We start from the raw sequence: 13,101 nt of genomic DNA on the forward strand, positions 1-13,101 counted from the left end.
ATTATCATTAACATGGGAATGGTATTCACAAATACCAACCTTATTAATAAATAGTATCGAAGGAGTGAATGAACCTGAGGATTATCATTGACATGGGAATGGTATTCACAAATACCAACCTTATTAATAAATAGTATCGAAGGAATGAATGAACCTGAGGATTATCATTGACATGGGAATGGTATTCACAAATACCAACCTTATTAATAAATAGTATCGAAGGAATGAATGAACCTGAGGATTATTATTATTATTCTAAGGTTAAGGCGGCGGGGACGGATGCAGCCCGGCGATTGGTCCAGTGGGCGGGGGGCTCAGCCAATAGCAGAGCGGGAGGGAGGCGGCGGCCGCGGACCGTTAGGTGGAGCTAAGGTGACGGCGTCGGGCGTGCCTGGGCGGGGGCCGTGCGTGCCTGGGCGGGGCCGTGCGTGCCTGGGCGGGGCCGTACGTGCTTGGGCGGGGTCGTACGTGCCTGGGCGGGGCCGTACGTGCCTGGGCGTGTCCGTGCGTGCCTGGGCGTGTCCGTGCGTGCCTGGGCGTGTGCGCGCGCGACGGCGGCGCGGGCGGCGATTGGCTGAGCGGCCCCATCCGGGGCCTGGGCGCTGCGCCGCTCGCTCGCCCCGAAGGTACCAACATGGCGGAGGTGAGCGGCCCCCGCCGGGCGGCCCCCGGCCCCCGCCCCGACCCCCGCCCCGCTCCTTCCCTGCCTCCTTCCCTCCGTCCTTCCCTCCGCTCCCGCCGCCCCTCACGCCTGCGCTGCTCGGCGGCCCCGGGGGCGGGGGCGGGGGCGGGTGGTGTCCGGGGGGGTGGGGGGGGGGGCGGCCCGCGGCCTCCCGTCCTCAGCGGGGCCTCACCACCTCCTCCTCCACCACCTCCACCTCCTCCTCCACGACCAGGACGAGGCGGCAGGTCCTTTCCCTCCCTCCCCCGCCGGCAGGACCGGAGCGGAGCGGGCAGCGGGAGGGCGCCGGGCCCCCGCCCCCCGGGACGGACGGACCGACGGGAGGGAGGGAGGGAGGGAGGGAGGGAGGGAGGGAGTCCGGCCGCCCCACCCCGCCCCGCCCCGCCGCCGCCCCGCCCCGCCGCCGCCTCCGGCTTTGTCCCATTCCCGTCCCCCCCGGACCGGGCACGTCTAACCGCTCTCTTTCTCTCTCTCCTCCCTCTTTCCCCCCCCCCTCTCTCCCCCCCTTCGCCATCCTATTCCCCCTTTCCCTCCCTGTTCCGCCCCGTTCTCCCCCTTTCCCACCCTCTTCCCCCCTCTTCTCCCCCTCTCTCCCCCCCCCCCCCATTCCCCCTTTCCCTCCTTATTCCCCTCCGTTCTCCCCCTTCCCCACCCTATTCCCACCTTCCCCTCCTTTTTCCCCCTTCCATTCCCCCTTTCCCACTCTCTTCTCCCTGTTCTTCCCCTCTCTCCTCCCCCCCCTCCTATTCCCCCTTTCCCTCCCTATTCCCCTCCGTTCTCCCCCTTTGCCACCCTATTCCCTCCTTTTTTCCCCTTCCTCCTCCTGTTCTCCCCCTTTCCCACCCTCTTCCCCCGTTCCCCCCCCTTCCCCTCTCTCCTCCCCCTTTCCCTCCCTATTCCTTCCCGTTCTCCCCCTTTCCCACCCTCTTCTCCCCTTCCCACCCTATTTCCCCTTCCCACCCTGTTCCCCTCCTTCCCCCCCTTCTCACCCTGTTCCCCTTCCCACCCTATTCCCCCCATTCCCCTCCGTCCCCCTTTCCCATCATCTCTTCCCCCCCTTCCCCCCTTCACACCCTATTGCCCTCCTTCCCTCCTTTGCACCCTATTCCCCCCATTTCCCCTCCTATTCCCCCCCTTCCCTTTTTTCCCCCCACCCCGTTCTCTCCCGTCCAGGCTTCCTTTGGAAGTTCGAGCCCAGGTTTGTCACGTTTCCTTGCCTCTTCCGTGGTCCCGGCGAGAAGTGGGGTGCAGAGGGTATGAGGTGCCAAAGACCCCCTCCCCCTTCCCCTCCCAAACCGTATCCCTGGGAATGTTCATCGTGAAGTCGTCTGAATTGTCACGTTGTCCGTCCTGACCGTTAAAAAAAAAAAAACTAGGGAGGAACGAAACAGTCGTAGACCTTTTTCCACCTCCGCCCGAGACCAGATTTGGAAAAACAAAAACACCTTTTTTCCCCACCCGGCGAGGAAACATAACAGACCCGAAAGTATGTCTTCGAACTTTAAGGGGGGAGAGGGGGAAGGAGGAACGAGTCGGAAAACCGTACGCTTTCTGTGAATTCTCATCAAAGGAGATCAGGGGTGAGGGTGAAAAACTCTATTATAAAGTTGTCTTGGAGCTCAACTGTAGTCCTCGTATTTTAAAAAGAGGTCCTGTCGCCCCTTGGCCCGGAGTTTCGTCTTTGCGGGCCGTTAGTCCGACCTCCCTGGTTGACGCCCAGAATGAAAGTTTCGTGCGAGTTTTGTTCCCGAAAGCCGGAATGTCCAAGTGGATGTTTTCGAACCGGCGAGGAATGCGATACATTTTCTGCTTTGGCCGCACGGGTGAAAGCAAGCGTAACGTTTCAAACGATCCCGGGCCCGTTCGCGTGGTCGGCACAGAGCGCGCTGAATTTTTCAGCCCAGTCCATCGCCGTCCGTCCGTGCCCGGAACCCTCATCTGAGGGCAGCCCCCCTCCCAGGAGCTGCGATTTCTGTGCTCCGTCCCCAGAAATGGCCTGTGATCCGCCCTTTTGTCGTTTTCTTCTTTTGGGGGTGGAGGTGGGGGCTTGGGCGCGGAGCGGGGGGGGGTTCTTTGAAAAGTCAGTTAAAGGTTCTCTCCTTTTTTTCCTTTTAGAATTGATAAAAACCCTTCAGTAGCCTTTAAATGTCAGGGCAGACTTCTTTTGGAGACACCCCCCTTAAGAACGGAGACCTACTCGTTGGTCTCAAAGAGAAAAAGATGATGGAAGGAGAGAGCCAGACCATTTCAGGGACTGGGACCCAGATAAAGCTGCGGCTCAAAGTTAACTGTTTGGCCTGGGAGTGGAACCCGAATCTGTGTATGTAAGTGGTGTGAGGGGTTGAAACGGGCACCAACCCCAGTGGATAACGGTTAGGGCCGCCAGCGTCCAACGGTAAAATTCTCCGGGAGCAGTTGGAGCCCCCGCAGACCTGGGATTCTAGAAGCATCTTTTCCCTTCCGTCGGCGCGCCTCCCCTATTGACGAGCGTTCCGTTTAGACTGCGGAGGCCCCATTTGGACGCAGTCGACCGACAGATGATCCCGGTACCCGATCCTCTCCGAACGCCGTTTTTTTTTGTTTTTTTTTTGGGGGGGGGGCCCAATTAAGGCGCCTCTTTGAATGTAGTAGAAGGGAAGGTACGTATGTGACTGCTCTCTCGGTGGCTTGGAAGCCCCACGCAAAGAAAGACAAAGTTGACTTGGCGGAAGGATGGGAAGAGCCACGTTACGGGTCACCGTCAACTAGTTGAAAAGCCCGCTTAGATCATTTGAAAGCTGGACCCTTTTAATCGCCCCGGGCCTACAGGGAGGGGTCGTCTTCTTCCTGTAGGAGCGGGGCCGTTGAAGTCGTCGAATGCGCACTCTTTCAGCTGGTCAGTCAACTGATTTGGCACAGCGAGGGCACCTCTCCGTAGACGATCTCTGCCGGTGCCTTTCGTGCCTCAGAGGGAGAACTTATTCCCAGGGAGCGGTCCGGTCGGTTCCACCGTGCCTTGTAGTTCATCGATTTTTTTGTGTCTTTTAACTGTCAATGAAAAAACTTGCTCATTTAAACATTCATTTGTGTTATTGTGTACAGGAAAACTGGAAGATGAAACTGATTGTAAAGGAAACTGAAACTGACAAGTCTAGTTTGGGTGTCTAAGTCAGTGGCTTTCAACCTGTATTCCCTAGAACCTGGAACTCTGGGGTGCCGCGGGAGGTTTCCGGGGCTCCTCAAAAAACAAAATTGGTAATGGTGGATATTTGCTTTTTGAGCCATTAAAATTCATTTTTGCCCTTTTCGAAATGATTCAATTTTGTGATTCCCTGCCCCCCATCCCCTGCAAAGTTGTAGGTGCCCTAATAAACACAGCCATCTCATCAAACATCCTTTTTTGTTTCCCCCGACAGAGCAAATGTAGGCCATACCCCTAAAAAAAAACCCAAAAAACAAAACATTTTTAGGTCTGTAGGTTAGTGTTCTGTTGAGTCAGAAGAAACCCTGAAGTAGTCCGTGGTGCTTTGAGCAATTGAACACCAGCGGTCTAGGTGAATGAAGGACCAGTTCGAAATACATGGAGAGAAGCCACTTCTTAAATTCAGTATCATTGTTCTTTTCGGCTTCTTGGACCTTGTCTAATTTTCTTTTTCATTTTGGAGAATTCTGTCGCCTCCAGTTTCATTTGGGGTTGGAAGCGCAGGGGCTGGGAGCTAAGCGAACGTAGTTGGAGAGGAAGGGGAAGAGGTATCGCAAATGGGACGGGCTAAGCAGATTTTAAAACATACGTTCTGTAAAATCCCCAAAGGGCGATCCTAAATAGCCGTGCGATTTAAGTCTCGAACCTAAAGGGTGTAATGAAAAGTGGAATTGTAAAAAAAGAAAAAGTCTGTTGTTGACTGTCCCTTTTTCTTCCGTGGATCTGTAATAACGTTCAGGGATGAGAAGCGACAATACTTTGAAGGAATGAATTCCTCTGCCAGGAGCTACTTTAAAGAACATAGAGCTTTATATTTGGCCATATAACCAGTTTCTTTTGTCATTTAAAAAAGTGTTTTTACGAAGTCAGGTGAAATTAATTTTTCCAGCCTGAACTGAGTTGCCCTTGCACAACAGGGGAATAGAATGAAGCGTCTCATTCCCACAGACTAAATCCCGCGGACGTCTGCGCCCTTCTGATTTTGTTTGTTGGAAGTCGAAGCCCAAGAGCACACGTTTAAGTTAGTCTTGACTACCTTCCCAAAGAAAACGTTGATGTGGGGTGAAGAGGTTTAAAGTAACGGGCACCTTTCCGGGTACCCCCATTCTAAAAAACTATGCTGAAGGATTCATTTGGACAGACTGCACTGCCTTACTTTTTAATCAGAAAATTTCAAGTAAATGCCCTCAGTGAATCCCAAACCTAGGGACTGAAAGGTGCCAAGTACGGTCTAGGGAACATAAGTTGTTTTCCTTTGTACACTCTCGAGTGCTTTTGTAAAATGAGTGTTTTTTGTTATAGTTGGCTCTTTGTCCTCTGAGGATCATGATTTCGACCCCACTGCTGAAATGTTGGTACATGACTACGATGACGAAAGGACTCTTGAAGAAGAGGAAATGATGGACGAGGGCAAAAACTTCAGTTCCGAAATTGAAGACTTAGAAAAGGTAGGCAAGTGTATTTTCTCTTTTAAATTTTAGCTTAATAATTATACTCTTTTTTCAGTCCATTTGTGTCCAGAAAAAAGAAAACCAACAAGTGGTTCCCCCCCTCCCCTTAAAGTAAAAGATTATTTTTTTTGGTTGCTTTAACCCCGGAGAGGTATCCCAGGCTTAAAGAGAGCCTAAAGCTCTACCCGCTATTTTGACAAGTTCTGAATTTATTCCAAATTTTAAGAAACATTTCATTTTTAAAATACCGATCCCATGGACCCCGAAGTACATCGTTCAAAAAAAAGCGGGTGCTGATTTCACCCCTGAAGTCAGGCCTATTTGGAGCCCATTTTTCAAAATACCGGTTAATGAAAAGGCACTTAGAACTGAGGGGGAACTCGTTCTCATCGACATCAGCACCGTCGTCCGTCCCTGTCTCTCAAGGCCGCAACCTTGGCCTTATCCTTGACTCCCCTCTCTCTTTGAACCCCCATATTCAGTCGGTCACCAAGTCCCGAGGCTCCCTTCTTCACCACATCGGCACAGTCCACCCCTTCCCCGCCTTCCCCGCTGCTGCCTCGGTGGTCCCAACCTGACCCCTGCACCGGCCTCCTCGCAGACTTCCCTGCCTCCGATCTCTCCCCTCTCCAGACCGTACTTCTCTCTGCTGCCGGGATCATTTTTGAAATGTCAAACTGCCGCGTGTCAGCTGTGTGACTTGGGGCAGGCCATGTCACTTCTCTGTGCCTCGGTTACCTCATCTGTAAAATGGGGGTTGAGACCGTGAGCCTCACGTCGGATAACCTGATGACCTTGTATCTACCCCAGTGTTTAGAGCAGTGTTCGGCACCTAGTAAGCGCTTAACAGATACCATCATTATTCTTATCTTTCCACTCTTCAAAAACCTCCGGTGGTTGCCAGTCATTCTCTGCCTCAAGCGGGAAATCCTGACCACTTGCCTTAGGCCCCCAATCGGCTCTCTTCCTACTGTTTATCCTCGCTCCTCTCTCGCACGCTTTACTCTTCTCATGACAGCCTGCGCTCTGGGCCCCCTCCTCATTCATTCTGTCGTATTTTCTCTCTCTGTCGTATTTTCTCTCTCACCACCGACCTCCCGCCCAGACTCTCCCTTCTTTCCAGAACCCCGCCCCCCCCTTCACATCTGGCAGAACACGACTCTCCCCGTTTTCAATTAATCGATGGTGTTTATTGAGCGCTTGCTACGTGCAGAGCACTCTTTTCAGCGCTTAGCACTGTACTGGATGCTCAAGGCCCCCTACCGCCACGCTGTATTCACCGCCCCTTTCCCTGCCTTGTAGCACCTTTGTGCATAACTGTAATTTATTTTAGTGTCGTCTCCCCCATTGGATTGTAAATTCCTCAAGGACAGGTAGTCATTCAGTCATATTTATTGAGCGCTTACTGTGTGCGTAGCCCCGTACTAAGCGCTTAATCATGCCTGTTAACTCCCTAGAACTCTTCCGAGCCTTTAGTACGGTGGTTTGCTTTCAGTTAGCAGTCAGTAAATACTACTGATTGAATGAGAACTTTCACAGAGTGTGAGATACTGCAAAAATTTCATAATTCAGCTCAAATGAATGAACGTTGCCTGAAGCGTTCAATTAGTCGTGCTCCTTACCTAGCGGCCCTCAGATCTAAGGAGATAAACACGGAGAGCGCACGGATTCTCTATTCAGAACCTTGTAGGTTTGGATCCGATAAGTCTAAGATGGTTAGAGGTGCAAGGATTCCGTACAGAATTCTGGCCTTCCTGGGTTTGCAGTGTTCCTGGGAGCGGTATTATGCAGCAGTTCATCAATAATAATTGAGGGCTTACTGAATACGGAGCACAGTTTAAACGCTTGGGAGAGTTCAGTAAAAGTGAACTATCCCAGGGTCCCCGCCCATAAGGGGCTTGTAAGCTAACAGTGTGTGGTTTTTAGTGGACGCAGGTTTGTCTTTTAGATTCAGTTTTGCAGAGTGCCTCACATTGCACAAGGGCATTATATATCAATCAGTCATTGAGCGCTGACAGTGTGCACACCACTATACCGAGTGGTTGGAAGAGTACAATATAACAGTAAACAGGCACGTTCCCTGTCCTCGACGAGCTCACAGTCTTGGGGCTGGGGGTGGAGAGACAGACATTAATGTAAATAAATTACGTATATACACGGAAGTGCTGCGGGGCTGAGGAAAGGGTGAATAAAGGGAGCAAATCTTCCGAAGGGCTCATGGCACTCAAAAATATGATTTATCTTCGGGAGGCAAAGAGGGCAGGTGACCGGAAAACAGCCCCAGAGTGGGTTAAACGACGTGCTGAGATCCCACAGTACACCAGAGTGGGCAAGGGTAGCTTGGGGCCAAAACCGGAGCCTGAATTCCCTGACTTCGGTCTAGTGCTGTATTCTCTAAATCAGTCCTTTTCACCTAATTTTGGAGGATATCCCTCAGGCGGCCTGGCCTATAAGGTCCTGTCTTGCTGGGGATAACAGACGGAGAGGGGTGAGCACTTGAGGGATTTAAAATCAATCAATCAATGGTATTTATTGAGCACTTACTGCGTGCAGAGCGGTATACTAAGAGCTTGGGAGAGTTCCTTGCCCACAGAGAGCTTACTGTCTACACTGGAAGACAGGCATTAATATAAACGAAGAAAGTTACGGATATGTACCTAAGTGCTGAGGGCTGGGGGTGGACCGCATATCAAGTGCTTGAAGGGTACAGATCCAAATGCCTAGGTGACACAAGAAAGAGAAGAGGAAAAGAGAACTTTATCTGGGAAAATCTCTTGGAGAAGATGCGATTTTGAATAAGGCTTTATCCCGCGCTGTGGGACTTTAACGTCTAACACCCCCTTTGTCCTTATGAGTCCCGGCGATACGTCATCAAAATGAGCACGCGGAGATTTTCCTCATCCTCTTTTAGTAAAGTCAACGCTGCGGGGATATGAGCCGGGTAACTCCTGGTGAACTAGTACAACGGGTTGCAGAGGATAGTGTAGGTTGGTGAACCGCGGCCCCTCCAGCTCCCTGGAGGATCCTAGTGCAGAGCTTCAGATCATTTTAACGGAAAACCTCTCCCATCATAAGATTTCACTTTCTCTTTTTTTTTAAAAATAAGCCTACAACCCAAAGTTAAGTCGGTGAGGGCCCATGAGATTTGTTTGAGTTGGGAAAGGCTATCTTCTTATTTCCTGGGGGCTTTTCCCTGCCTCAGTTGCCCATTTGTTAATGTTAGCTTCCCTGTCTAATAACTGAGTTAAGAGTACAGGCTGCAAGTAACCACTTTTATAGCCCTGGAATAAAACAGTTTTTGAATATTCATGGTAATGTCTGTCTCCTCCTCGAGACTTCCGAGACGGTAAGTTCGTTGTGGGCAGGAAATTTGTTTGTTGTTACGTTGTACTTTCCCAAGCGCTTAGAGTGCTTTGCACGCAGTAAATACGATTGAATGAATGAAAGAAAAATCACCTGACAAGAAAAAACAAAATTCCTCTCAGGTTTTCATTTGAGGAAATGTTAGAGCTATTACACTTCAGTCCATTGCCTTATGCAAGCAGAGCTTAGGCCTGCTGATTAGTTTATTAGCTGGGCAACTTCTTGACAGAGGGCAGAGTGGTAAACTTTCGGCATTTGAAGACCGGGCTGCCTTTCCTCTGGAGAGACTACCGTTATTCCAAAATTTTTAGGAAGCTTTACAAAGTAAAAGAATAGTAGAAAGATCAAGAAAATATTTTGCTTATTTCAACTCTGGTAAGCAAAGAGTGAACCTGATAATAATAATAATGGTATCTGTTAAACGCTTACTAGGTGCCAAGCCCTATACCAGACGCTGGGGTGGACACAAGTAAATTAGTTTGGACACAGTCCCTGCCCCGCGTGGGACTCCCAGTTTCAATCTCCGTTTTACAGATGAGGGAACTGAGGCCCAGAGAAGTGAAGTGACTTGCCCAAGGTCACACAGCAGACATGTGGCAGCGCTGGGATTAGAACCCATGATGTCAAGCCCTTGGTATATATATATATATATATATATATATATATGTTCTTCACCGATTCAGTTGGTTTTTTCCCCAGTGATAAGTGGGCAGCTCACATAACCGGGTTGCCTGAAAGCACCGGCTCCGTAGCCACTCTCTCCGTGCCCATCCTCCCCACCGACTGTACACACTGCTGGTTTGCTGAGTTTCTTTCCTTTCTGTTGTTGAAAATCAATCAGTGAATTGAGCACTTACTGGGTGCAGAGCACTGTACCAAGCGCTTGGGAGAGTACAGTATAACCGAGCCGGTAGACGCATTCTCTGCCCGCAGCGAGCTCTCAGTCTAGCGGGGAAGACAGACATTACCGTAAATGTAAATAAATGTCACAGATAGGTGTTTAAGTTGCTGTGGGGCGGAGGGATGGGTGAATAAAGAGAGCAAATCAGGATGACGCGGAAGGGAGTAGGAGAAGAGGAAAGGAGGGCTTAGTCAGGGAAGGCCTCCTGGAGGAGATGCGCCTTCAATAAGACTTTCAAGCGTCAGTCGGATGTGAAGAGTGGAGGGCGGTCCGGGCCAGAGGCGGGACGTGGGCGAGGGGTCGGCGGCGAGGTAGACGAGACTGAGCTACAGCGAGTAGGTTGGCATTAGAGGAGCGAAGCGTGCGGGTGTGGAAGGTGTTTTTCTTTTTCCCTTCCCTGCTTTCCGCTCGAGAGGGACGGCAGCCCAAGGCAGAGATGGAGGCAGTTGGAAATAGTCATTGGAGGACACGTGAGGGAGGGGATTCTGTAGAACTATAGCTCCCTTAAGGGCTTCACCCCCGTCCTCAGGGAGCTCCCCTTCTCAGTAGCGAGATAATGGCCTCTGTGGTTCCGTCAGTTGAGGTGAGTGGCAAAGGCACCACTGCAGAATAGGCCCCAAACTTGTGGTCTTTGTCTTGCCCTGTAAACCTTCTACCAGCACAGTCCCGATTGAGCTTCAACACCCATCCCTGTATTTTCCTGGCTGGGGATTCCGAGGGCCGGAAGGGAGTTAGAAGTTGTATTTTCTAGTGTCACAATATTTCCTCTGTTGTCTTTGAATCATTAGCGGATTGTAATGCCAGAGCAGTGTTGGTTCCGTCAGCTCTCCATTATCCACAAGCTGAGTCCATGATTTATGCTTCTCCTCCTTTGCCGACCTCTCCGTCTTTTGGGAATTTCCCAACATCTTTAGTAAGTCCACCAGGGGGATTTAGTGGGGGAAGAAAGTGGGAATTCTAGATCATTTGATTCGATCTTTCCTCACTAGCCCACACTCTCAAGCCATTTTAATTTTACAAGAAACAGACGAGGGCATTCTACAACTTACTGGCTTTCAGGCCACTGGAAAGGGCTTAGGATATTTTTGATCATCAGATTTAAACAGAGTCCAGTTTCTTATATAGGGTCTGGCTTATTATGATTATTCTTCTTAATATTATCCTTAATAATAATAATAATAATGGGATTTGTTAGGTGCTTACTGTGTGCCAAGCACTGTTCTGCCTGAAGTAGATATGAGGTAATTAAGTTAGACACAGTCCCTGTCCACATGGGGCTCACAGTCAAAGTGGGAGGGAGAACAGGTATTGAATCCCCCTTTTACAGATGAAGAAATTGAGGCCCGCAGAAGTAAGAGGCTTGCTTCAAGTCCCACAGCAGGGAAGTGAGGGAGTCAGGATTAGAACCCAGGTCCTCTGACACCCAGGCTGTGCTGCTTCTGGTAGACCGTGCCGCATCTAGTTTAAACTAGAACTAATTATTTTATAATTAAATCTTTACCTTAAAGTCTTCTACCCCCTCAACTAGCTTAAGCTGGCTAAGGAGTCTGATATCCTTAGGGCCTTGAGAAACATGAAGGTTCTGTAACGTTGATTTATACCCAAACCAGGCCGGTTCGAGGCTGTTGAGAATAACCAATACGAACGGATTCTTCTGATATTGCAAAGCCTTCAATGCTTCAGAAATAGGAGATACGTAAGCAAAACATTGTTTTGCGGAGGATACCAAAGGTTACTATTCAGAGGGTGCCCGTGTTTCATCTCGTGGTTGCTAGCACATCGAGACTGTAAGGCTACTTTACTGGTCATTTTTGGCCTCTTAGTAGAAATCTCTGCGAAATGTGATTCAAAAAGAAAATATACTTCTGAGTAGAAAGCATTTTGATTAATTCTAAAAATGGAGCAATTGGTTCTTTGGAGTGGAAGCACAACAGAGCAGTTAGGAGGTTTCGAGCATAAACTGCAAAATAGATTTTAAGGGCTGATCACATGCATCATGATCCAAATTAATTTGCAAATAAATTAGTGTGCTTTTTGCTCTAGGGCCATTTTTGATTGAATTAAAACTATCGATCATTGGCAAAGGCGGTTCAAATTTCCAGCTCCTTCTAGGTATGTGGTACTACGTGCCTGAAGCTGGGGATGAGTAAAATGGCCTGGCTTTGGTGAATCATTCTGGTTTGGGATAAGGGGGGACTAAATTCAAGAACGAAGCGGAACGGTCTAATCTCCACTCAACCAGCCGCTAACTCTTCTATGGCTTCGGAGTAAGTGAAGCCTTCCGATTAGACTGTGAACACGTTGTGGGCGGGGAGTGTGGCTATTTATTGTTCTGATGAACTCTTCCAAGTGCTTAGAGTGCTCTACACACAGTAAGCGCACACTAAATACAATTACCTGACTGATTCCCAGGGCTTCGGCAGTTTTATCTGCGATGGGATCACCGTGATGTGTCAGAGGGAGTGGTTTTTTTGGTGGGAAGCAAGTACAGGTCATGATTGGCAAGGGTGGGAAGTCAGAGCATGCAGGGTCCAGCCCACCACTGATGGTATTTATTGAGCACTGACTCTGTGCAAGGCACTGTACTAAGTGCTTGGGAGAATACCAGCCAACGGAGTTGGTGGACATAAGCCCGGTCCACAAGAAGCTTAACGCATCAAATTAGTAGAGGTGGTACCTCTTTTGGAGGTTTTTGCCTAGGAACTTTTCCATTAACTAAGGCATAAACTAAGCGGGAACCTGCAGAACATTCAAAGCAAAGCTATTTGTGTCTCAGGAAGGCCAGGATGTGTGTCTCCCAGCAGCAGAAGAGCTGCCGCTAGATCAACAAAGAGAAGCAGCAGGTTTTAAGAGTCGTTTTAAAAAGATTCACCTTTGAATGGAGATGCTTGGGTGGGTATTTGAGAGTGAAGGGCAGCTGATCATACATCTCGGAGCAGCCCACTGACGTAAAACAACTCTGATTTCTGGCCATCTCGAACAATTGAATCTCGAATTCTGTCTGTAATTCATTCACCACATCAAAGTGTCATATAAATATCAGTGGCCTTACTTGTGTTTTCTCAGGTCTGGCGGGAGCAGATGCTCACATTATTTCATTATTTGTGTTTTTGTTTGCTCAGGAAGGAAACATGCCTTTAGAAGATTTATTGGCATTCTACGGCTACGAGCCAACAATTCCAGTGATGGCCACTTCCAGTGCAAATAGCTCTCCGAGTGAACTTGCAGACGAACTGCCAGATATGACACTGGACAAAGTAAGACCACGCTTCTTTTGGGGTCAGCGATTGAAAAAGAACAGCAACGACAAAAAAAACCAACCCTCATTCTTGGTTCTGGACCGTTCTCTTTCATTAGGAAGCAGCCATAGCAAGTTTGGGATCCTGAAAGTTCAACAATTTCCCAGCTTGTCGTTTTTCTCAGTTCTTTGTGGTGGTGATCGTCCTGTAGAGCTCCAGTATCCTCATCCCACTTGTTTCACCTGATGAACTTGTTGGGTAGGGATTGTCTCTACCTGTTGCCG

The 13,101-nt window shown here is 49.5% G+C and overlaps 1 protein-coding gene across 10 annotated transcripts in view; it reads left to right on the plus strand.

The window, feature by feature from the left end:
- Positions 1–573: 573 nt before the first annotated feature.
- Positions 574–13,101, plus strand: part of MIER3 (MIER family member 3) — a 29,203-nt gene continuing 16,675 nt past the window's right edge. The window contains exons 1-5 of one of the 10 annotated variants that reach the window (XM_029073487.2): positions 589–643; positions 1,856–1,880; positions 2,798–3,002; positions 5,166–5,311; positions 12,701–12,835. In XM_029073487.2, the coding sequence (XP_028929320.1) occupies positions 2,828–3,002; positions 5,166–5,311; positions 12,701–12,835 (456 nt within the window). In that variant the 5' untranslated portion in view covers positions 589–643; positions 1,856–1,880; positions 2,798–2,827. The other 9 variants (XM_039913228.1, XM_029073485.2, XM_029073489.1 and 6 more) reach the window with 9 other exon arrangements.

This window comes from Ornithorhynchus anatinus, chromosome 10, assembly GCF_004115215.2.
Source record: "Ornithorhynchus anatinus isolate Pmale09 chromosome 10, mOrnAna1.pri.v4, whole genome shotgun sequence".
Lineage (NCBI taxonomy): Eukaryota > Metazoa > Chordata > Mammalia > Monotremata > Ornithorhynchidae > Ornithorhynchus > Ornithorhynchus anatinus.